The 26,703-nt window shown below is 43.1% G+C and overlaps 1 protein-coding gene and 1 long non-coding RNA gene across 11 annotated transcripts in view; one reads left to right on the plus strand and one right to left on the minus strand.

Annotated features, from left to right (window-relative positions):
- Positions 1–5,379, plus strand: part of LOC142304337 (uncharacterized) — a 170,641-nt gene extending 165,262 nt beyond the window's left edge. The window contains exons 4-5 of the long non-coding RNA XR_012753084.1: positions 2,982–3,086; positions 5,244–5,379. This is a non-coding gene — a long non-coding RNA (uncharacterized LOC142304337). The remainder of the gene's footprint in view (positions 1–2,981; positions 3,087–5,243) is intronic.
- Positions 1–26,703, minus strand: part of CACNA1A (calcium voltage-gated channel subunit alpha1 A) — a 405,981-nt gene that overhangs the window by 82,536 nt on the left and 296,742 nt on the right. For 6 of the 10 annotated variants that reach the window (XM_075346625.1, XM_075346633.1, XM_075346631.1 and 3 more), the window contains 6 exons: positions 16,470–16,575; positions 15,889–15,998; positions 6,689–6,796; positions 5,251–5,357; positions 3,390–3,528; positions 3,187–3,300 (listed from right to left, as the gene is read on the minus strand). In XM_075346625.1, coding sequence (XP_075202740.1) covers positions 3,187–3,300; positions 3,390–3,528; positions 5,251–5,357; positions 6,689–6,796; positions 15,889–15,998; positions 16,470–16,575 — 684 coding nt within the window. The remainder of the gene's footprint in view (positions 1–3,186; positions 3,301–3,389; positions 3,529–5,250; positions 5,358–6,688; positions 6,797–15,888; positions 15,999–16,469; positions 16,576–26,703) is intronic. The other 4 variants (XM_075346630.1, XM_075346628.1, XM_075346629.1 and 1 more) reach the window with 1 other exon arrangement.

Consider the following 26,703-nt stretch of genomic DNA (forward strand, 5'->3'; position numbering starts at 1 on the left):
ACATATAACTTTATTATTGTACTACAAAATCAGCTGGCAGATTCCCTTTAAATAGCTAAACACAACTAATCTAAAAAGTATTTTCCAAAAATTCACCACAAAAATGTCATTTTTACTGACTACTGAAGTCTCAGAATTATTTACTCCTTCAGGACTAGCAACTTTAGTACTTAGAAGATCCCTTCTGGCTGTTATGACCTGTTACCTCTTTGGCTATTATGCTTTGCAGCACATGTTATACTTAGCCAGACACCAGCTCCTGGCAGCTTTTGTGAGGAATATCAGTCCATTCATCATGGGACTTGCTTCTAGTTCACTAATATACTGGTGTTTGTTTGCTGGATTTTCTATAAGGTTCAACTCTGGCAAATGTGATGGCCATTCACATTTGCAAGCCTTGGTGGACTGTGAGGTATGAATTGGGACCACTGTACTGTTGGAAGATCCAATGACCCCTAAGCTTCAAAGAAGAAGAAAATACTTTTTCTCTTAGGATTTGTGACACTTGAATGAATCCATTCTGCCTTCCAAACACTGCCTATTCCCAGTGACAGAGGACGTAAGGAAAGCCGCCCCAGAGCATCACTGAGCCACCACTGTGCTTCACTGTAGTCATCATTGAGCCATCACTGTGTTTGATTATAGTCATCACTGAGCCACCACTGTGCTTCACTGTAGTGATCACTGAGCCACCACCATGAATCAATGTAGATATCACTGAACCACCACCATGCTTCACAATAGACATTACCAAGCCACCATCATGCTTCACTGTAGGTATCCCCAAACTATTGGCATGCTCTAATATAGGCATGGTGGGGGGTCTTTTGAGCGTATTCTTCCTCCTCCAGACAAACCACCAATCCAAAGTTCCTGTTTGGTTTCATCACTCCACTTAACAGAATCCAACTTTTCTGTGCTTTTGTTGCAGGAGAGATGACGTTTTGGCGTTCGGGCAGGGTGATCTTAAGAATTTTCATATCTGCTTCATTGTGCAAGCTGAAAACTCAGGGTCTGTTGCTTCTTGACCACAGGCCTCCACAGAAATCTTGTGGTAGCCGGTGACAGATTCCTCTTTCTGTCCTGTCCAGGTATCGGCATTCATACATCTCTTGGCTCATTACAGAGATGTGCATTTCTTTTTTTGTATCCTTTTCCTTATTTGTACAAAGCAGTGATCTCTTCCAGCTTTTTGGGCTACTTTCTTGACCAAGCTGTTTTTCCAACATGCAGTGAAACATCAGTCACCAAACCCCTAGCAAGTTCAGGTATTTGATATGTTTCCTCTCAAGCAGATATAATGCAACTAATGAAGCCCTTGATTATTACATTTGATATGTTGGAGACACAAATGTTCTAAAGGCCGCTTTACACGCTGCAACATCGCTAGTGATGTCGCTAGAGATCGCACCTGCCCCTGTCGTTTGTGCGTCACGGGCAAATCGCTGCCCATGGCGAACAATATCGGTAGTGCACGTCACACGAACTTACCTTCCTAACGACGTCGCTGTGGCCGGCGAACAAACTCTTTTCTAAGGGGGCGGTTTGTGCGGCGTCACAGCGACGACACACAGCAGGCAACCAATAGAAGCGGAGGGGCGGAGAACAGCCGCATGAAGGTCACTCCCACCTTGTTGCTGGAGGACGCAGGAACGCTGTTGTTTGTCGTTCCCGGGGTGTCACACGTAGCGAAGTGTGCTGCCTCAGGAACGACGAACAACCTGCGTCCAGAACGAGCAACGATATTTTGAAAATGAACCACGTGTCAACAATCAACAATTTGGTGAGTATTTGGCATCGTTAGCGGTCGCTCGTACGTGTCACACGCAACGACGTCGCTAACGAGGCCGGATGTGCGTCACGAATTCCGGGACCCCAGCGACATCTCGTTAGCGATGTCGTTGCGTGTAAAGCGGCCTTTAGGCTTCATTCATCGCCCTTTTTCACATACTTGTTCTCTCCGTGTTTTTCACAGATAGAACATGTACTCATTACAATACGTGTGCTGTCTGTGATTGACACTGTAACAACTAGGAGAAACTTTGTCATTTATTTTTTTCATCAGTGAAAATGAATGGTAAAATCTGAAACACAGACCAACCACTGATGAAAATGTAGTACAAAAAAACATGAATGTTCCATGTTGTTACATATGAGAAAATTCACAAATGTATATTTACGGCGGTGAATAATTCTGAGACTGTAGCAGTCAGTAATTGTGGCATTCTTCGATGAATTCGGAACTCAACGATTTTCATTGTTCTTGTTTCATTGTTTTCAGAAAGTTTGTAAATTTTGGCAACAAACTGAAATTGCAATGGGGTATGACTAATTTTGTTTCCAGTTGTATTTTACCAATTCTTAATAATATGATGTACACATTTCCATCAAACATGGTTTCAGCTAAATGATCGATATTTGTGAGAGTATTTCAATATCATTCAAAGCTTGGAGCTCCTTAGTGCTGACAACTTAGGAGATATTCACATATGGCAAACTTGCGACAAAACTTCTTGCGGCTCAAATTTAGATACAGTCACTGTGTGGGGGGTGTATTAATGGCTAAAGCCTCATTCACATAAGTGGGAGGTGTGTACACAGCCTAATATCTATCTCATTTTAACCACATCTTCATGCTATTGCTATGGCAGTGATGTGTCTTATAAGATATATAACAGGTATATAACAGGTGCCAGCAACCTGCAGCACTCCAGCTGCTGTTAAACTACAATTTCCATCATGCTTTTTCAGCTTGTGTGTGCCATGGCATGCTGGAATTTGTAGTTCCACAAGAGCTGGAGTGCTGCAGACCCTTGACATATGCTGTATACATTTTTTAAAATCAGAATCCTATTCTGTGGCTTGTATTTTGCCTTTTATCTTTAAAGGGATATTGTGCAAATAAAGTAGTTTTTTTCTAAATTGTGTAATGAAAAGGTAAAACATTTTCTAGCACACTTTTGTGTATCAATTTCTTACAGATTTCAAAATCTCTGCTTGCGGTGTTTGAATGGCAACTTTCACAGTTTACTTTCAAGCTGAAAACCTGTCTTGGTTGTGGAATGGACTGATGAGCCCTAACAAAGGTAAAAGTCTCTGTTTTCGCTGTGCCCTTTTCATGTCACGTAGAAGAGGAGTAGTTTGATGGCAAGCCTGTCATGTTATCAGCACAGGCCGAGTGCTCACCTGGTTGTCAGCAGGTAGTCTCGGCATAGAAGCCGCCCTCCCATGTCCTTCCATCACAAGGTACTGCTCGCTGTCAGAGTAACCATCTCGATTCATCTCTGTCATTTCTACTAACTGAAAGGTAAGAAAGAAGTATATATATATAACATGTATATCCTCACAAAAAGTGTAAGTATGACGGGAGATGAATGACATTTCCAGACCTGGGAGTCCGGCCAGCTGTTGGTGTTGTCCTGGACCCTCGCCCTCTCAGGACTCCAGGTTCCTGTCTTCTGGAACATTTGCTGTGCTCTCTGTGTCATCCAGGACTGACTTTCCTTCATGCCACCCTCAGGAATACCCCTTAAATGCCAACAAGTAAACATCATCTAAATGTCAGAAAGCAATATAGAAAAAAATGAAAGCGGTTTTCCATTACTAATGTGACCCCCTCTCTTTTAGCCTAACTCTACCTAATTAACACTTTCCTAATATACTTCAGCTATCTATTCTGCTCCTGTAAGCTTACCTCTAAAAGGCTCATAAATACCTTTATTGTTGTTGTAGCTTTGATCCTTTTGGCTGCAGACCAGAATCGGACCAACAGAGCAGGGCACATTACAGTCGGTCCAATTCCGGTCTGCAGCTGGAAGGATCAAAGCTACAACAACAATAAGGGTATATACGAACCTGTTAGAAATCAGCTTACAGGAGAAGAATAGATAGCAGACGTATATTAGGAACATATTAGTTACGAAGAGTTAGGATAAAAGAAAGGGGATCACAATAATAGTGGAAAACGCCTTTAAGCCTCTCCACTTAAGAAGAATCAGGTTTTGCTGGAAGCAGCCATAATGTCTTTGGGCTGCCATCTTTACTATTAGCGTTGTTAGACGTGATCTTTGTATAAATTAATTTACGTTAACTACCACATACTTGTGTGATAATTGCAAGGTAAAATGTTACCAATCGGCCGTAGTTAAATACCCTGTTACACTGGCAGACCAAAATTATCGATACTCACTGAGCGATCTGTAATAGATCGGTGAGGCTGTGTGCCCACGATGAGTCTTTGGTGAGTTTTTGACACTGCATACAAAAACACTAGTCTTATAGTGGATGGGATTTATAGAAATCTCATGCTCACTGTGCTTCTTTTTTTTACTCAGGTCAAACTGACCTGTGGAGTGTCTTTTAAATTCCCAGCATGTCAGTTTCTCTTGCTAGTACGCTGAGTTTTATCTGCAAATTTTCCCCATAGACTTCAGAATCCAAGGGGAAAACGCACTTGCGTTATTAGTGTTCTACTGTGCAGCCTTGTCAAGAAGATACTCTCCCTCTCAGGCCTGAAACACACTTCCGTTAAAAACACGCACGTGCCGCGAGACACGTATTTACCCTGCGTGTTGCGTTTGGTAAGTACGTGTCTCGGGTACGTGCGGTCCACGTGTGTTCTACGTGTGCTATCCGCGATAGCACACGTAGAACCGGTAATTTGCATACTCACGTGGTCCGCGCTGCTGTCCGTGGTGCTGATCTTCGGTCTCCAGCCCTGCCATCTCCCCGCTGCTGCTGCTGCTGCCAGCCGCAGTGAAGTGAATATTAAATGAGCATAATGAGCGGCGGTCGGCAGCAAGTGACAGCAGCAGCAGAGACAGGAGGGCCGGAGAAGGTGAGCAAATGTTGGGGTTTTTTTTTCACTGACACGTATGTTTTCTCCGGCGCGTGTCACACGGGACCGCATCCACACTACATCCGTGTGGTATGGGTGCGGGCCGTGTGACACCCGTGCTGTCAGAGAAAACGTGGACATGTCAGCGTGTAGAAAAACGCACACACGTACAAACGTACACGGACACACGTTCCGTGCGATTTTACGTGTGTGTGCCTGCTACAATAGGGTAGCATTGCTGAACGTGTCTCCGTGCCGCCGGTACGTGCAAAAAATGGCAAACACCGGCGGCACGGATGTGTGTCGGAGGCCTCAAGAACACTCATCATTGCCTTCCAACATCCCTCAATAAAGAGCACCTGATATATGGTGCTTATACTGTATAAAGGTATGAAATTTTCCACAGGACTTACATGTCTCCCCCTGGCTCCTGCGAGGTCATCAGCGGATTTAGTCCCATCGGACCATCTTGTGTGGGTGTAGGAGGCTCCATCCTTTGGAACATTAGAGGTGTTCGGTTCTGGAAGAATCATAGTTAAATTAAAAAGGTAAAGTAAAAAGGTAAAATATATGTAAAAGTGAGCAAGGAGAGCACTTACATTAGCCTTATGCGACGATCAGATTGTATATAGTCTCAACTCCTGAAAGGAGTTGTTCCATGAACTAATTACATTTTAATTAATATATCTTGGAATAATAATAAACTCCACAATTGAATGTGTTAAAATATGTTCCTGTGCTGAGATAATCTTGTAAATATGCCCCTGCTATGTACTATTGTTTACCATGTCTGAATGTGCATAGCTGCTCCAGTCGATGGTCGGTACATACAGGCTTGTACTGGCCCACAGGAGAACCGGGAAATCCTCTGGTGGGCCCCTTGGCACTAGTACATCACTTACACCCCCCACACATAATCAGTACACTTATTTCACTATATAGAGATAAAAGAAGCATCTCATCACTCTACCCAGTATATTATTATATAGAAGCACAGCTAAATTTGTGAATATAATATTTGCATGTAGTTGATCAGTGGGCCACCGAAGTCCATGTTTCTGGTGGGCCACTGCCGCCCCAGTCTGACATTGGGTACATACCACAGCTCCTTGCCAGAGGGGGTTCAACATAACTCACTTATAAGTGAGTATAAGCCTAAACCGCAGGAGCATGCAGCTGCACCTTTCTGAGCTAACTTACAGTATTTCTCTGCCTGTTTTATCACAGGAGCGAGTGTTTCTCATCATAAATCATGCCAGTGATATATAATCTACAGCCGCCAGAGCTCCTATCTCACTGCCTTGATTTCTTAATTTATGAGGACATCTGTAAAGTGTTGCGGAACTAATGATACTATATAAGTAACATAAATATATTACTATAAATATATATATATATATATATATATATATATATATATAAAAATAATATATATGTATATATATATATATATATATATATATATATATATTATATATATACATATATATATAAAAACATACTGTATTTTATATATATATATATATATATATATATATATATATATATATATATATATATATATGTGCGTTTGTGTGTGTTATATATTTTTTTTAATGGGATAAGGTTGAGGGATGATTCTAAAGTTTTCTTTAGTTTTATTTTGAAGTGTAAATTCACATTGCATAATTTTTTGTATATGTTGTAGAACTTTGGCTTGGTGGGAGTCTCAGGCCCCAGACCCATCGTCAAAGTACTATTCAGAGAGCAGAAGTGCTCAGCTCCTGTATGAGCACATATTAATGTTTTCTCGTTTGACGATACTGAAAAGTTTTAGCAGTTTTTTTTGTGAAATATTTGTTTCCATGTTACCTGTTCCTCTTGCAGGGCTTGCAGACGCTTTGCTTTGCTCTGTCTGTAATACTCCATAATCATCATCGCTGCATAAATCTTACCCACGGTGAGGTCAGTAGCTTTGGGACCGGGAGACAGAAAAACAAATTGGAGTAAATCACGGGAAATCTAAGGCTTTATTTTACACAACAAATAATCATATGAACATGAGATCGTAACTCATAACTAACTAGCAAACAATGTCAGACAAGTGTCTACATAGGACGGGAATTGGGATTATAATGGTTGCATATCGATCATAGCATCGAACATGGGATTGTCACATAGACAGATAACAGAAGTCAGCTGCCCCCTAGCTCTGATGAGAACCCATCAACGCTGCACGATCACGTCACAGGGCAGCTGATAGGAGCGTGAAATGGCGCACTACCGCCGGCAAGTGTCGGGGGTGCGAGAAGGACACTGGGAAGGCTATGCTGACCCTAGGATTGAGGGCCCTGAGCTCACCCTGACCCTGGAGGTACCCTTAAAGGTAGGGAGGTCCAGGTCCCTGCCATGGACCTGTCTCTTGTCCAACCCTGTCCTAATACCTACACCCAAACCCCAACCCTGGAACCCTGGAATAAGGCTAGACCTAAAGTAACAACTCCTCCAAGACACAGACACGGGGATTAAACAAAAACACACTCACACCGCAAACAACAGCAGAGGAGAGACAAAACAACATCTAAGGGAATAAACCAAAAGGGGTAGCAGCAGGTCACATCAGGGAACTCTCAAACAGCGAAGACAACAAGTCGCTGGTCACCAAAAAAAGGAATGCCACGGACGCCAGGATATCTCAACTGCAAGCAGAATCTGTTTTCAGCGATGGTATGGAAAACTCCCCAGACTTATGTAGGAAGAGACCAGCTGGAAATGAGGATTAGCAAACCTGGTTCACTGAGAAGCCAGCCACTGCTCCAGAAGGCAGTAATTCCTAACCTGCCCGAAGCAGTGGTAAATAAAACAACCAACGCCCGAGAGAACAGAGCTACTAGCAGAAACCAGGTTGCTTGTTGGAAGTGTGTATGGAGTCCAATCAGGTAGTAACAAACTGTGGATGCCAATGCAGATGACACATGGCAGGTTGTGTAGTAGTGATCCACAAACGAGGATTCGCACTGCGCATGTTAAATATTGCTGTCAGAGATTGACAGCGAAATGTAACTGGTTAATAGCTGCGGGCAGATCTCAGATCCACCCTCTACTGTTAGAGGAATATGACGGCTGATCAGATTAGTCAATATGTACTGGGAAAGATGTGGGCTCGGTGTACGAACCCACAACAAAGGCACAGACACCATCTTGGATATACTAGTACGTCCAAAGTCGTGAAGGTATTAATAGCTTTTTCAATAGGATTTCACCTCCTGATTTCAAATATCTTGTTAGATTTTTTTTTCATCAAGCAGTTTTTTTTAGATGTATTTTTTTATTTTTAATTTAGCAGTTTTTATGTTGTTTTTATGGTTTACCATTGGATGATTTAACTACTCTATTTAGTGTTGTAATCAGTATGTGATTAGAGGAATGAGCTCTTCTGTAATGTCAAGAGAGAAAATAACACGATTATGCAGGTTCATTCATGTTCAGATATGCTTAGATATTTCATCTTTTGTAAGTAGTCAGTAGTGGAATGGCAGCGAGTCTGTCAGCACAAGTGTTTGTTCTTCTGTTGATCTAAAGTGTTTTGCTTGTTTATCATTTTTTATTAGTTCTATTAGTTGTTCTACATTTTTCAATAATGCCAAGAAAGTGTTTAAATCATCCAGACAATTTCCGTTCTGTGTTTTGTAAACTGATGTTCAAAAGATTTCCTGTGCCTAAGTGTCCAGATTTTGTGACCGTGACAGCCCTTACTCACACTGAAGAGGAAGCATACAGCAATGTGAGAAGGGCTCCTACTTTTGAAGCAGGTTGTTCATCAGAACCTCACGTCTTATGTCAAGATCTGAACCTTAGGCTACTTTCACACATCAGTTTTTTGCCATCAGGTTCAATCCGGAAAAAAACGGGTAAAACGGATCCGGTACCGCATCCGTTTTTTCCCCATAGACTTGCATTGTTACCGGATTGTACCGGATGGCTTTGCGTTGCATCCGTTTTTTTCCGGATGCGGCAAAATTAGTTAAAGCGGCGGCCGGAGGCAACGTAGCTTGCAACGTTTTTTTGTCCGGCAAAAAAAACGCATCGCGCCGGATCCGGCGCGATACGGCGTGTTTTACAATAGAAGCCTATGGACGCCGGATCCGGCGTAATGCGGTAAAAAACGGATGCGGCCGCCGGATCCGTTTTTCTAAACTGAGCATGCTCCAATGTAATTAACAAAACGGATCCAGCCAAAAAACGGACGAAAAGGATGCAAAAACGGATGCAAACCGTATCCACCGGATCCGTTTTTTAACGGATTTGGCATAACGGATCCGTTAAAAAAACGGATCCGATGGATACGGTTCTCACTTTTTTTTCAGGATCCGTTGGATCAGGAAAAAAAAGGACTGTGCCTGAATACAGAAAACTGATGTGTGAAAGTAGCCTTATCAGTGATTTAGGCTATGCGCGCACTTTGCGTTGAGGTAGTTGCAGTTCTAAACGCATCCTCTGGCAGAAATGGTCTGTAAATTTGGTTTTGACCACAAAAACGTTATAAATACGCTTGCGTTTTTACCGCATGCTTTTTCACTGCTTAAAGTCAAATGCGTTTTGACTACAAATACAATGCTAAATAAAGTTTAAACATACAAACACTATGAAAAAAAGAAAAAAAATTATAACAAATATTGTGATTTAAAATCATACACAAAATGGCTTCTTTTATTAAAATGATAACTGTGTGCTAATATTTATGTATAAAAGTACGTTAATTTCTTGATTTTCATAAATTTAATTGTCGGACTATGTGTGTGTGTAAAGGGACATATCATGCCCTTAATATTTTGTCAAAAAAGGATGCATTTATTTGGTCCAAAAAGAATGCTTTCTGCATCAAAAAAGCATGTAAAACGCTAGAATTTTGAAGAAGAATGCGTTTTGAAATTTCTCATTGACTCCAATTTTAGCAAAACGCTGCCAAAATGGCAAAAACAATTGACATGCTGCTTCTTTAAACGCTGAGTTTTTGCCAAATTTTCTGCAACTGAAACGCGGAGTTTTTAACAGCATAGTGCACACAAGAAATCCCAATTTCCCATAGACTTTGCTTGAAAATCAAAACGTATGCCTTTTGGCATTAAAATGCTGCAGTTGAAAACGCTGCGGAAACGCAGGTAAAAACGCTAAGTGCGCACATAGCCATAGACTTGCCTAAATAACAATCTTAAGGCCTGCGACACATATCCGTGCTGCCGGCACGTGTTTGTCATTTTTTACACGTACCGGCGGCACGGAGACACGTTCAGCAATGCTACCCTATTGTAGCAGGCACACACACGTAAAACCACACAGAACGTGTGTCCGTGTGCGTTTGTACGTGTGTGCGTTTTTCAAAGCGCTGACATGTCAGTTTTTTCTCCGGCAACACGGGTGTCACATGGCCCGCACCCGTACCACACGGGTGTAGTGTGGATGCGGTCCCGTGTGACACGCGCCGGAGAAAACACACGTATCAGAGAAAAAAAAAAACATTTACTCACCTTCTCCTGCCCTCCTGTCTCTGCCGCTGCTGCCTCTTGCTGCCGACCGCCGCTCATTAATCTCATAGAATATTCACTTCACTGCCTGGCAGCAGCAGCAGCGGGGAGACGGGAGGGCTGGAGACCGAGGATCAGCACCACGGACAGCAGCGCGGACAGCAGGAAGGACCAGGTGAGTATGTTAATTACCGGTTCTACGTGTGCTATCGCGGATAGCACATGTAGAACACGTGTCCCGCACGTACCAGAGACACGTACTTACCTGCACGCAACACGCAGGGGAAATACGTGTCTCTCGGCACGTGCGTGAATTACACGTGAGTGTGGCAGAGGCCTAAGTCAAAGGCTCAGAAGATGGAATATACTCAGCAGAGACGTGAGGACATTCAGGTATCGCAGCCGAGAGTGATTTCAAAAACTATTTCTCTGAATAAAAAGGCGTAGATTTTTGTATTAATATTTGTTCTGTTATGGAGACCCTTTTCATCAGCAGATGGAGCAGAGGTACCACGGCAAGCGGAGCCCGAGTGTACTGGCTATATTTCATGTAATGTTGACTATATAAGTATTATTTTTAAGATTTTGAAATCTGTCCTACAAAAAACCCTGCCTGTTGGAAAACATCTTAAAGCATATTCGAATTCAGCACAAAAAATATACATTTAAATACAGTTAACTTTGTTTTTGGAAATAAAAATTGGTTGACCAGTGTAATTTTAAGATTATTTGTGTTTAATGTTCCAATCCCATAAATTATACTAATTATTTAAAATACATAAATTAATATACAAATATTTCTGTTGATTCTAAACAGAGAAAATGGAATTGAATTAGTGATAAAATTTTCATGAATCAATTATGCCGTTTTATATGAAGCATTTGCAATAATAATGATGGACAATAAAACATGAATATGATCTTACAATGCTCCTAATGCTACTGAACAATCGCCTCGGACCACGATCAACCACTCACTGAAAGCCGTACCTATTTTAGACTTGAATTTTCATCCAATCTCCATTTACATTACACAATTTTTGTGAAATGAGTGCAAATATATTTCAGTCACCTAAATCATTTCATGCACGATGCACGAATGATTTTAGACTCATCATTCAGTAGCTCAATCCGTTCACATTACACAATCAATATGAACAATGAGTTGTGAACCTGAACGATAATGCGCCTTTAGGCTATGTGTCCACGTTGCTTTTTACCTGCTTTTTACCTGCTTTTTTGCTGCTTTTTCAACTGCAGCGTTTAATGCCAAAATGGATGTGTTCTGCTTTTCAAGCAAAGTCTATGGGAATTTGGGTTTCTAAACCCCACTATGCAGTTCAAACTGCAGCCTTTTTGTGGCAGAAATTTGGGCAAAAACTCTGCTTTGCAGTGCAAAACCCAAATGGCAAAAACAATTGACATGTTGAAAAAGCAGCAAAAAAGCAGGTAAAAAGCAACGTGGACACATAGCCTATGGCACCATTCAGGTCTGCATGTTTCTGGTACCAATTTCAGTGAGTGTTTATTTCAATAAGGGATTTTTGTGTGTGAGTGTATGTCTTTTTTTTTTTACTACTGGGTTAGTACTGGTGGTGTCTGATAGACACCTCTCCATTACTAACACCAGTGCTTCATGTCAACTGTGTGTTTATACACTACACAGCTAGTATTCGGTTGAACTGAACCTAAGGGCTCATGCGCATGTTGCGTTCTGGCCAGTGCAGAAATAAATGCACCCTCTGGCAGACTTGACACTGCGTGTTGACAAAAAGAATGCATCCAAAACGCATGTATTTTGGATGCATTTTGCATGCATTTTACATGCGTTTTGGATGCATTTTTGTCAGTGCGGTCCCCCAGCTCTGCTACATGCCCGCTCACAGCAGACACAGACAGAGCCGGGCAATGAGAATGAACTCGGATGAACTTCACCCGACTTCATTGTCATCCCGCGGCTCTGTCTCGGTGTGCTCTCATGAACTCAGATGAACCTTCAAGGTCAGTGCCAGGACACAGGAGTCCGCTGCAGTGATGTCAGAGCTTCACCTAATTTCACTGACATTGCGCGGCTCTCTCTTTGTGTCGCAGTCTGATTTGCGGTCACACGTGAAGGACTCACCTGTGATCGCAAATCCCCTGAGTGACTGCAGTGAGCCACGCGATCAGCTGTGCATTCACTCAGGTTACTCGCAGCTACAGCTGCAGTCCTCCACTAGAGAGCGGCGGCCGCGAGTAACCTCAGTGACAGCACAGCTGATCGCGTGACTCACTTCCGTTTCTGTGTGGAGCTCACAGGAGCGACGGTGTTCTACTGCCGCTCCTGTCAGCTTCCGATGTAGCAGAGCTGAAAGCGTCGTGGGACCTTGCGTGGATTACGTCAGACCTGGAGGTGTTTTTAAGGGGTTAATAAAGTGGTGAAAGAGGGTGTTTTTTTGTCTCTTTTATTACAAATAAAGGATCTTTTGCATGTGTGTGTTTATTTTCTTTAACTTACAGGTTAATCATTGAAGGTATCTTGGGGAGACACCTGCCATGATTAACCTAGGACTTAGTGGCAGCTATGGGCTGCTGCCATTAACTCCATATTACCCCGTTTGCCACTGCACCAGGGCAATTCGGGATGAGCCGGGTAGAGTCCCGGGACTGTCGCATCTAATAGATGCGGCTATTCCGGGCAACTGCTGGCTGATATTGTTAGGCTGGGGGGTTCCCCATAACGTGGAGCTTCCCATTCTGAGAATACCAGCCTTCAGCCGTGTGACTTTACCCTGGCTGGTATCCAAATTGGGGGGACCGCACGTCGGGTTTTTTTAATTATTTTTTTTTTTACTGCTCGATATAGACACGCCCACCGGCGGCTGTGATTGGTTGCAGTCGGTGGGTGGGTAAAGCAGGGAATACGAGATTGAATAATGAGCGGCCGGCTTTTTCAAAAGAAGAGAAGCCGCCACAGTGTGAACATCGTGCAGCGCAGCGCCGGTGATCGTGGATCGGTGAGTATGAGAGAGGGGGGGAGACTGACCGACACGGACAGAGAGAGAGAGAGCGAAAGAACTGCGCTTATGTTAAAAAAACATGCGGATCGCAACAAAAATGCAGTGCAAACCCACTGCTTAGCATGTTGGTAGCATTTGTCTACAACTCATTGATTTCAATGGGTGTAGAACGTTGCCAAAACGGACAAAAGAATTGACATGCTGCTTTTTTAAACGCAGAGATTTTGTCAAATTTTTGACAATCAAAACGCTGCATTTATATACGGATTTTGCATGATTCTCATAGACTTTGCTGGGGAAGCAGAACGCATGTATTTTCACAATGTGACGCTGCAGAAAGGAAAAAAAAAAATGCAACGCCCTTTGTTTGCATCCTGGAATACATTGAGGATCTACCGATTGATGTGGAGGGGAAGCTGGCCGTATCCAGAATGCTTTTCATGGACAGAAAATTGATAGCTCAGTACTGGATTTCTTATCAAATCCCTACACTTGCAGAATATATAAATAAAAGTAATTGGCTGGTAAATTTGGAGAAAGGCATATATCGTAAAAGGAACTGTGTTCTCAAATTAGAAAAAATATGGGCACGGTGGATTGATGGTTCGGGGCTAGCCTCGAGAGAGAGCTGGCTAGATTTCGTTTGGGTTTATTTTAATAAAGAGCTATTGAAGAGGTGCAAAGTCTGAACTTAATGGAATTCACTGTGTAAGGGACTGACTGGAGTGGTGAACAGCGCGGAAACTGTAGTTACTAAACTTATAGCAAGAATCTATCTTAATCCGAACTTGTAATTTGTTACTGTATCTTGGATATTATCTGACTAGCGGTATTTACTGTACCGAGTTGCACTATTGGCATTTAATATTTTTTTATTTCCTTTCCTCTCCTTATGAAAATGTTTCTTGGGGGTTTGCAAGTTGGGGGGGTGGGTTGGGTGTGGGAAAGAGGCAAGTTTGTCTTCAACGTGGTTTTGTCTGTATATAGAAAATCTTAATAAAAACATCGTAGTTAAAAAAATACACTACACAGCTGACCTCAACCACCAAAACCATTACCCTGATTGTCAAAGCACCAGGACAATTGGGAAGAGACAAGGTGAAGCGCCAGAAATGGAACATCTTGTGATGCTCCTATTTCTGGGGCAGCTGTAGGGTGGTATTTTTCGGCTAGGAAGTGTTCAATAACCAAGGACCTCCCCAACCTGATAATATCAACTCTCAGTTGTCTGCTTTACCTTTTCTAGTTATCATACATAGGGGTACCCCATGTCGGTTTTTTTTTCCATTTAATTATTTATTTGGTTAAATAGCTGTACACTCTATCTAGCTATCTATTATCTAACTATATTATCTATTTATTTATTATTTATCTCGCTATCTATATAACCAACTCTCATCTTTGTACTTCTATAACACATAAAAATCATTCTTTTCTTGCTTTTTTCCCCCCCCCGATATGTGTCACACTGATAGCACAAGAATGACATATGGCTGGCACACATGGACAACACACAGATGACACACACGGATGGTCAAAACGCACTGTGCCACACGTGTTTTTTTTATTTCCACATGTCAAGTGGGCCTAAGGGAAAGCTGTTACATATGTAATGGAGGACACTTATGCATTCATGTAGGGTGCAGGACTGGAATGACACCCAGCAGTTTGCAACATTTGTTTTTGTAGCTATTTTCAAGAGTTCTTATTTTGAAGGTCAAAAACATAACCAAATGATATTTTAGTTTTTGAAAATTGTCATAGTCAACAGACAGTGATTTTTGGCTTTTTTTTTTTCCTTCTTGTTATACTTGACTAAATAAAACGCACCCCCTAAAACGCTTTTTCAAAACTGGCATGAAAATATTTTGATTAAAAATATTGGAGGCAATTCATCAAGGCTTTTTTCACTACTTTTCTATAAAAAAAAAACTTTGTGCAAAAAAATTGTGACTTTTCAAAGAGATGTTAATAAAAAAAATTCGACTTTTAGCATCTTCACGCCATTCTCATCCCAGCTGATACAAAGTGTGCGGGGTGACCCTCGATTGACAAATTCATGACGAACGGAGGCGTTCGCTGCGCCACAAATTTTACTCCAACAGAGCTTAAAGTAAGAGCTGTGGTGAGGCGCACATGTATTACACATCTTAATTAATCAGGAGCGTTTGCTCCAACACACCCCCTCATCAAGACTAGTGAGAAAATCATCAGTTTTGATGAATCGCCCCAATGAAGGTCTTACAGAGATTCTGGAAAGCATGAGGGAGGGGGAGGAAACTTCCTGGACCCCAAATCTGATATAAGCCCCTGTGTACTCTGGGGCTTACAGTGGCTCAGTGGTTAGCACTATTGCTTGGCAGTACTGAGGTCTTGGGTTCAAATCTATACATTTTCCCCTGGTTGGTGTGGGTGTGCTCTGGTTTTCTCCCATACTGATAGTTTAAAGTGTGAACCCCATTGGAGACAGAGGTGATATCTGTACAGCGCTGTGGAATTAATAGCGCTGTATAAGCAAATTAAACAAGCATACTCCAGCATTTTCCTTACATTTATGGGGTGTCACCAACAGGTCCAGTGTTTTCTGAGACAGATTGGGCCAAATGGCCATCATCTCCTTTCTTAGCTCATTGTCCATTTGCTGTTTGTCAGCACCCCCTGAAAAAAAGATGGAAAAGATCACTTATATCGAGTCCAGAAACACTTTTTTTTTTACATTTTATCCTTCGAGAAAGTATCAGTAGATTCCCTTGCCTTTTGTCTTTAGAACACTAGCTAGTGGTGTCAGCATAGAGCAGCCTTCTAGTGTGTACAGGGACTATCTGTTAGGATTGCTTTTATCTGTTCTCTGTCTTTAGTGAGACTGTGGCTATCATAGAGCAGCCTTCTAGTGTGTACAGGGACTATCTGTTAGGATTGCTTTTATCTGTTCTCTGTCTTTAGTGAGACTGTGGCTATCATAGAGCAGCCTTCTAGTGTGTACAGGGACTTTAGAATTGGCTTTATCTATTCTATCTTTAATTGAATGGTGGCTATCATGGTATATTGTAAAGATCACATCACGACTTCTTTCTCCATTATTAAATACCTGGTATACATACCGTAGTTGTACGTAGGTGCAGATCTTACCTTTTGCAATCTTGATATCCAGCGCGGTACGTATAAGAGCCATGAGAGTTGAGTTGAAATGTACACTATTATCATCGGCCACAGGGAGGTCCATTCTAAGTAACCGCTGCAAGGACCCAGAAAACAGTGTGAACTTACTGATCCACTAAACCTGCAATACTTTGTCGACCTTTATCCAGGACTCAGAGGCTCTGATATTGTACATAACTACTTAACCCATATATGCCACGGATAAGACATAACACCTACATGGAAGGAGATTTGCCTTGGGCTAGTGATGTCATCCCAAGAAAAAGCTCAGATTATTTAGGTGGGAGTCTACCCCATCACTGAGCTTAGTTATCTGGGTTCCTTATGCAGCCAATTAGCCATTATCTGGGTCCATCTTATAACTAAATTATATGTGATATACAGGTATATAATCCTGAGCCCCAGAGTCCTGGCCTACAGACAACACCATAGATAAAACAATGCTCCACCACCAGAATGAACCAGGGGGAACAGAGACCATTGCCTGTCTCTCCCACCCACCACTCTGGTAGTGTAGTATTCTTAAAACAGTGAACAGCCAAAATAGGCAGGCGAGTAGACAGGCCAACCTGGAGCATGCATCATGCAGAATCGTGACGTGCAACGTGCAGGGATTCCCCCATGCAATCCCTTCAATAGAGCTAGAACTCCTACATAGGGGGAGCACAGGGGAGAGAGGGCGGCTGGGAGAGGGAAGGCGAGATAGGTGAGACGAAGAGGAGGAGAAGGGTGAGAAAGGGAGAGAGGGAGTAAAAAGAGAGAAAAAAAGAAATACATTCACAAACAAAGCTGTGAAACTTATTGTATTAGTCAGAGAGTTAAACAAGATAAGAGAAGCTCCCATATTAACTATGAGAGATTCTGGCCACACAACATTAGCAAATTCCCCGAGCTCCACACATTGTAAGAAAGACAGATGGGGCACAGTCCTTATCTGCCATGGAGGGGATTATCAAGAAGGACTAGCAAGGAGGATGATGTAAAGTAGTCCTGGTCAGGGAGACACAGTCCTACAGTATAGGTACGAAATATACTAGTAACAGTCCTGTGTAGGGGCCATATGTATAGAGGTTCACTGGCTCTAATTATCGATACCCAAAAATGCATTACCCTTATAGCCAAGATATATAGATTAAATTACAATCATCTACAATAGACAGTCCAAATATCGGTTCTGAGGACAATGTATGCTAATTCACAAACGACGTGAATATAGGAAGCTAGTATACGGGACTAAAGGCCCTGAAATTTTATATAGTAGTCAGAAGATAACGCCTCCAGTGGCCTGAGGGCAATCAATAGTTTGGACATACAACTGCTGTATGAAAAAAATAATGGTAAAGGACAGATTTCTACAGAGTTTTCCTATATAGATCCAGTCTATGCTACCCTGTCATAGTCATAAGTCTTACATATGTTGCATTATAGAAGTTATGTTTGGCACTTCGGGTGATTGGTGCTGCTGGTGATGGGATGGGTCTCCCAACAATGATATAGGAAAAACAATGGAACTGCATAGTTGCCTGTTAGAAGCAGTGTAGTGGATGCTGCTATGTAGAGATTGACTGCCGCACTGCTCCTCACCAAGACCCAGACTGGTCAAAAGGCAGAGGCATTTGAGGGTGGGTGAACACGATCAGGACACGCTGTGTCCTGCAGGGCCACAAGTACTCTCCGCAGGAGACCACAGCGGCCTGTGTCCTTCATCGGGGTTCAGAGCGCTGCAGACTTTGTCTGGGGGATTGTCCATTAGATGTTACAATCCTGGAATTTTACCCAGCTCATCCTGATTGCTTGGTTCTGTGGCAATCGGGGTAATATGGGGCTAATAGCAGCCCACAGCTGCCACTAAACCCTATATTAATAATGGGAGGCATCTATGAGACCCAAAAAAAGGAAAAATCCAGCACAGTCCTCCAAGGTGTATTAACAAACTCTTTCTTTTTTTATATATTTAAAATCAGAAGACATACAGCTTTAGCGTATCAAGCGTCTCAAAACAAAGCGTTTCGACAGCACGTCTTACTCATGTAAGATGAACATGAGTAAGACATGCTGTCGAAACGCGTTGTTTTGAGACGCTTTTTACACTAAAGCTGTAGGTCTCCTGATTTTAAATATATAAATAAAGAAATAATTTGTTAATATACCTCAGAGGACTGTGCTGGATTTTTCCTTTTTTGGATTTCTGTCAAATTGGCTGCCTCGCCTTGCCGTGCACAGTCCAGCGAATGAGGAGGAAACATTACAGCAGTCGGTGAGCTGAAAGTGCTTTACTTTAATTGTCGACTGCATCTATGAGACCCCCCATTACTAATCTGTAAGTGAAAAAAAATAAACACAAACACTGAAAAAATCCTTTATTTGAAATAAAATACAAACAAACACCGATCTTTCACCAATTTATTAACCCAAAAATACCCAGGTCCAACGTAATCCACATGAGGTCCCACAACGATTCCAGCTCTATTATATCTGAAGTGATAACGAGCAGCCATAGAACATGACCGCCCACTGTGGACTTGAGGCAGAGACTGTCTGAGGTGCAGCAATGTGTGGTGACATCACTCAGGTTATTTGCAGTCACAGCTGCAGGTTCCTACAGTCCTCCACCTGTGAATACAAGTAATCTGATCTCAGGTGACCTTAGTAAAGTCAGTGACCTTACCTCAGGTGTTATTTGCCAAGAGATGCAAATTTGGTGCTGAAATTTTTACACCATATTCCTGAATCCAATCTACACCTCATAGCAAAAAAACTGCATCACTACCCCATCACACCGCATGCAGTTTTGATGTGTTGTTTTTTTTTCCCCAGGAGGTGTAGATTGGATGCACGAATATGGTATAAAAATGTCATCACCAAATTTGCATCTCTTGGCCCAAAAATGCAAAAAAGATTTTGATGCCGTTTTGGTGCGGTTTTCTGCCAGAAGGTGCAAATTTGGTGCTGAAATGTTTGCACCAGATTTCAGCACCAACATTGCACCTCCTGGCAGAAGACCGCATCAAAACCGTTTTTTTTCCATTTTGGGCCAAGAAATGCAAGTTTGGTGATGACATTTTTACACCATATTCCTGCAACCAATCTACACCTCCTGGCAAAAAAAGCATCACTACCGCATGCTGTAGTGATGTGTTGTTTTTTTTTTTACCAGGAGCTGTAGATTGGTTGCAGGGATATGCTGTAGAAATTTCAGCACCAAGTCTGCATCTCTTGGCAAAAAAACCCTCGGTTTTCTGCCAGGAGATGCAGATGTGTGAACTCAATGAGTTTACTGAGGTCACCTGAGGTCAGGTGACCTACGGTCACAGGTGGGGTACCGTAGGAACCTCCAGCTGTGACTGCAATTAACCTGAGTGACTTCAACGCTGATCACTGACGCTCAGTCTCTGCGTGAAGCTCACATCCGGCGGTCATGTTCTATGGATTATATCAGACTTGGATTTTACACCCCGATAGAGCCGCAGACAGGGTCTGTGAGTGCAAGCAGTCAGATGCGGTCACGCAGGGTGGGTGTGTGTCTGACTGCAACCAATCACAGATGCCAGGACTGTCAGTGGGCGAGGGAAGCAGTGCATATGTATGAGCAATAATGAGCCTCCCCGGAAGTAGAATGAGCTACCCGGGAGTAGTTACAGCTGCGCTGGAGACTCGGTAATTATAGTGCGCTTACTTGATTCTTATGTTCTTTATTTTTATTCTTCCCCCAAGTTGACAGATTAGGATCATCACCCGGAGCTCCCTTACAACTCTGGGCCCGGCACTCGGGTACGTTTGAAACCGCCTGAATCCGGACTTTTAGAGTCCGGATCCTCCCATCACTAATTCTTAGCTTTTGGATTAACTTGCCCAATAGATGCTCTATTTGGGTGGTATTTTAAAAATAACCCTTAGTATCATGACCCTTAGTAATCACCAATCAGACCTCAGTTTTCATTTTACCTCAGCAGCTGCAATGCTGAAAGCTGTACTCTGGTTGCAATAGGTAACCAAAACGATCTTACTGTGAGGCAATCTTCATAAATGAGGCCCAGCTACTTCTGCAGTTGCTATAGGCAAGCAGAACCATCTGCTGTAGGCAAGCTTAATAAATGAGGCCCCAGTTGCTTCTGTAATGGCTGTAAGGCAAGCAGAACAATCTTACTCTGAGGTAATCTTCATAAATAAGACCCGAGTTACTTCTGCAGTGGCTATAGGCAAGCAGAATGATCTTACTGTGAGGCTATCTTCATAAATAAAGCCTTTGTTACTTCTGCAGTGGCTTTAGGCAAGCAGAACGATCTTACTGTGAGGCAATCTTCATAAATAAGACCCGAGTTACTTCTGCAGTGGCTATAGGCAAGCAAAATTATTTTAGGGCTGTTTCTCACTTGCGAGTTTCTCGCAGTAGAGCAATACGAGAAAATCTCGCATTGGAATCGGACACATGTTAGTGAATGATTCAGCTCTCATCTGCGATTTTTTTCTCAGTCCAAAATCGGACTGAGAAACAAATCGCAGCATGCTGCATTTTTGCGAGTTTCTACTGCGAGTCTCTCCAATGCAAGTCTATGGGAGCGTGTAAAAAATCGGATGTCACGGGACGGCACTCACACCATCCTAGTGACATCCGATTTTCTAAATACATTTCTCGCAGGTTTCCTAAAACACTGGAAACGAGCGATGTCTCCCAATGTCTGTCAGTCACTATTCTCTGTCAGTCGGTCTCTCCCTCTCGGTCTCTATTCTCTCTCGGTCGGTCCGTCACTATCTCTGTCCCTCTCTCACAGTCTGTCGGTCATTTTCCCCTCCTCTCTCATACTCACCGTTCCCCGATCTCCGGCGCGGCGCTGCACGGCATTCACACTGCTGCGGCGGCTTTTACTATTTTGAAAAAGCCGGCCGCTCATTAAACAATCTCGTATTCCCTGCTTTCCCCGCCCACAGGCGCCTATGATTGGTTGCAGTGAGACACGCCCCCACGCTGAGTGACAGGTGTCTAACTGCACCCAATCACAGCAGCCGGTGGGCGTGTCTATACTGTGCAGTGAAATAAATAAATAAATAATTAAAAAAAATGGCGTGCGGTCACCCCCCAATTTTAATACCAGTCAGCTAAAGCCATACGGCTGAAGGCTAGTATTCTCAGGATGGGGAGCTCCACGTTATGGGGAGCCCCCCAGCCTAACAATATCAGCCAGCAGCCGCCCAGAATTGCCGCATACATTAGATGCGACAGTTCTGGGACTGTACCCGGCTCTTCCCGATTAACCCTGGTGCGTTGGCAAATCGGGCTAATAAGGAGTTAATGGCAGCCCATAGCTGCCACTAAATCCTAGATTAATCATGTCAGGCGTCTCCCCGAGATACCTTCCATGATTAATCTGTAAATTACAGTAAATAAACACACACACACCTGAAAAAATCATTTATTAGAAAGAAAAAACACAAACAAATTCCCTCATTACCAATTTATTAACCCCGACAAAGCCCTCCATGTCCGGCGTAATCCACGGACCTCCAGCATTGCTTCCAGCATGAAGGTGACAGGAGCTGCAGCAGACACCGCCGCTCCGGTCACCTCCAAGCAGCAACTGAGGTGAGTAGCGCGATCTGCTGAGCTGTCACTGAGGTTAATCGCGGCCACCGCTGGATCCAGTGACAGCGGGTAACCTCAGTGACAGCTCAGCAGATCGCGCTACTCACCTCAGTTGCTGCGTGGAGGTGACCGGAGCGGCGGTGTCTGCTGCAGCTCCTGTCACCTTCATGCTGGAAGCGACGCTGGAGGTCCGTGGATTATGCCGGACATGGAGGGCTTTGTCGGGGTTAATAAACTGGTAATGAGGGACTTTGTTTGTGTTTTTTCTTTCTAATAAATGATTTTTTCATGTGTGTGTGTGTTTATTTACTGTAATTTACAGATTAATCATGGAAGGTATCTCGGGGAGACGCCTGACATGATTAATCTAGGATTTAGTGGCAGCTATGGGCTGCCATTAACTCCTTATTACCCCGATTTGCCAACGCACCAGGGCAAATCGGGAAGAGCCGGGTACAGTCCCAGAACTGTCGCATATAATGTATGCGGCAATTCTGGGCGGCTGCTGACTGATATTGTTAGGCTGGGGGGCTCCCCATAACGTGGAGCTCCCCATCCTGAGAATACCAGCCTTCAGCCGTATGGCTTTATCTGGCTGGTATTAAAATTAGGGGGGACCGCACGCCGTTTTTTTTAATTATTTATTTATTTATTTCACTGCACAGTATACACACACCCACCGGCTGCTGTGATTGGTTGCAGTGAGACACCTGTCACTCAGCGTGGGGGTGTGTCTCACTGCAACCAATCATAGGCGCCTGTGGGCGGGGAAAGCAGGGAATACGAGATTGTTTAATGAGCGGCTGGCTTTTTCAAAATAGTAAAAGCCGCCGGAGCAGTGTGAACGCCGTGCAGCGCAGCGCGGCGCCGGGGATCGGTGAGTATGAGAGAGGGCTGCTAACTTCAGTCACTTGGGGGATTAGCGGTCACCGGTGGGTCCTTCACAGGTGACCGCTAATCAGGACGCGGCACAGACAGAGCCGCAGCATGACAATGAAGTCGGGTGAAGTTCACCTGAGTTCATTCTGATCGTGCGGCTCTGTCTGTGTCTGCTGTCATCTGCCATTCAGCTCTGCTACATGGCTGTCTGTGTCTGCTGTCAGCGGCCATGTAGCAGAGCTGAATGGCAGATGACATAGTAAAAAATACGCATTACACACGCATTACACACACATTACACACGCTAGTAAAATCATTAGATTATTCAGAAAAAGCATCGCACTTGCGTTGCACTCGCACCTAACGTGAACTAAAATCAGCCGAGTTTTTTTCAGCCCAGTCGGACCGATTTTACTCGCATAGATGTTTTTCCAGCCTTACTGTGAGACAGTCTTCATAAATGAAGCCCCAGTTACTTCTGCAGTGGTTATAGGCAAGCAGAAGGATCTGTGAGGCAATCTTCGTAAATAAGATCCAATTTACTTCTGCAGTGGCTATAGGCAAGTGGAATGATCTTACTGTGAGGCTATCTTCATAAATGAGGCCCCAGTTACTTCTCCACTAGTTGTTGACAGCCGTTGCTATAGTTACAGACTTTAGAGCGAGTTATCAGGTTTCCCCACTTTAGCCACTATATGGTTGCTGCCTCTTTAACAGTGACTCTTTGGGCGCCATTGCTTTAATTCTTTAAGATCCTTTAGGCAAAAACTGTGTTTTTTTGCATTCAATACACAGACACCCATGTTCCCCTTTATTTCTATAGAGCCTTAATTTAGGGGGCCAAATCTCATGAGATTTCGAGTCTTAAGGTCCACAGTATTTTTAGTCTGGTGTTAAAGATGGTCCTTGCAAAATTTCACACTAATCAGGTGAAAATGATGCTTTTGTATTCAATGGGCTGACACACAGATTCTCTGCATTTTATATATATATATATATATATATATATATATATATATATATATATATATATATATATACAATAATTGAGTACACCCCTCACATTTTTGTAAGTATTTTATTATATCTTTTCCTGGGACAACACTGAGGATCTGACACTTTGGTACAATGTACAGTGTCAGTGTACGACTTGAATAACAGTGTAAATTTGGTGCCCTCTAAATAACAGAAACACACAGCCATTAATGTCTAAGCCGCTGGCAACAAAAGTGAGTACACCCCTAAGTGAAAATGACCAAATTGTCCCCAATTAACCATTTTCTCTCTCCGGTGTCATGTGACGACTCATTAGTGTTACAAGGTGTCTGGTGTGAATGGGGGACAGATGTGTTACATTTGGTGTTATCGCTAACACACTCTCATACTAGTCACTGGAAGTTCAACATGGCTCCTCATAGCAAGGAATTCTCTGAGGATCTGAAAAAAAAAGAATTGTTGCTCTACATAAAGATGGCTGAGGCTATAAGAAGATTGGCACCACTCTGTAACTGAGCTGCAGCACAGCGGCCAAGACCATACAGCGGTTTAACAAGAGAAGGTCCACTCAGAACAGGCCTCGCCATGGTCGACCAGAAAAGTTGAGTGCACGAGCTCAACATCATATTCAGAGGTCGACTTTTCAGAATAGATGTATGAGTGCTGCCAGCATTGCTGCAGAGGTTAAAGGGGTGAGGGGTCTGACTGTCAGTACTCAGACCATACGCCACACACTGGTTACAGGGGTGGGGGGGTCCGCCTGTTAGGGCTCAGACCATATGCCACACATTGCAGAGCCTTCAGGGGTGTGGGGTCTGCCTGTTAGGGCTCAGACCATACACTGCACACTGCATCAAATTGGTCTGCATGGCTGTTCTTCCTGATGGAAGCCTAAAGATGAGGCACTAGAAAGCCAGCAGTTTCCTGAAGACAAGCAGACTAAGGACATGGATTACTAGAACCTTGGCTTGTGGTCTGATGAGACTAAGATAAACCTATTTGGTTCAGATGATGTCAAGTGTGTGTGGCTGCAATCAGGTGAGGAGGACAAAGACAAGTGTGTCCTGCCTACAGTCAAGCATGGTGGTGGGAAGCTCATGGTTTGAGGCTGCATGAGTGCTGCCGGCTGTGGGGAGCTACATTTCATTGAGGGAACCATTAATGCCAACATGTCCTGTGACATACTGAAGCAGAGCATGATCCCGTCCCTTCATATTCCAACATGATAACGACACCAAACACCTCCAAGACCACCACTGCCTTACTAAAGAGAATGATTGTAAAGGTGCTGGATTGGACCTAAATTGAGCATCTTTGGGGCATCCTCTAATGGAAAGTGGAGCAGCACAAGGTCTCTAACATCCACCAGCTCCGTGATGACGTCATGGAGGATGGAAGAGTAACCAGCGGCTCCTGTGAAGCTCTAGTGACCTCCAGGCTCAAGAGAGGTAAGGCAGAGCTAGAAAATAATGGTGGTCACATAACATATTCACACTTTGTACACAATTTTGCCATTTTCACTTTTGTTGCCAGCGGTTTAGACGTTAATGGCTGTGTGTTGAGGTATTTAGAGGCCACCAAATCTGCACTGTTATACAAGCTGCACACTGACACTGTACATTGTATCTTCAGTGTTGTCCTAGGAAAAGATATAATAAAATATTTAAAAACTATGAGGGTGTACTCATGTTTGTGATATACCTTATATATTAAAATTAAAAAAAAAAATCACACTTTCTCTGAATGTCTTCTTATGCGCTGGCCACAGTGTAAATTATCAGATTTTTCTTTTAAAAATGCTTGACAGCCCCTTGTCCTCTTAGGCCGGTTTCACACATCCGGCTTTTTGCCGTTTTGCCGGATGCGGCGCTCTCCCGTACAGTTAATACAGTACAGTGACAGCGCAACAAGCGCCGGTCACATGCTGTCATGTGACCGGCGCATGTGACCCGGAAGTTACAGCGCTGTCACTGTACTGTATTAACTGTACGGGAGAGCGCCGCATCCGGCAAAACGGCAAAAAGCCGGATGTGTGAAACTGGCCTTAGCCTTTAATTATTTGCATCATGAAAAAGGTATGTTCACAAGTTGCGCTTTATTTTTGCATGTTTTTTTCAAGATTTTTTTGCAATTAAAAGCAGCTTTTTACAGTATCAGCAAAAGCTCTGAGATTTCAGAAATCTCATACACACACTTGCTTTTTTTCTCACAAATGGAAAACTTTGCTATATTTTTGAAAGAAGCAGAATGTCAATTCTTTTAGCATTTTTTGCAACTTTTTTCCAACATTGAAAGCAATGAGAGTGCAAAAAAGCATTTGCCCCTGCTTTTTTTTTAACATTGTCAATGGCAAAACGCAGGGAAAAATGCAGAAAACAAGTGACATGCTGCTTCTTTTTTCCGCAAACAAAACTGCAAGGAAAAAATTTGCACCGTGCGCACAGTCTTTCTGAAATCTCATAGACTTTGCTGTGGAAGGACTGCATGCAGTTTAGGACAAAAAACTGCACCCAAAAACACGGCAACACCGCACAGGGCGTAACAGTTACGACTAAACTTTGCGCTTTCTGATGCTGTTAGCAGTCAGTTTTGCCTCTGCAGCATTGGAGGAGCACATGGGAACTGAAGATGACCTAATCCAGCGATCTGACCAACTTCAGAGCAGCGGTTGCAGGCTCTAAAACAAAGAGCAAGCAAGCACACACTCCTAGTCTAGGAAACCAACCACCTTTCAGACTGCAAAGATGG

The sequence above is a fragment of the Anomaloglossus baeobatrachus genome, chromosome 4 (genome assembly GCF_048569485.1).
Source record: "Anomaloglossus baeobatrachus isolate aAnoBae1 chromosome 4, aAnoBae1.hap1, whole genome shotgun sequence".
Lineage (NCBI taxonomy): Eukaryota > Metazoa > Chordata > Amphibia > Anura > Aromobatidae > Anomaloglossus > Anomaloglossus baeobatrachus.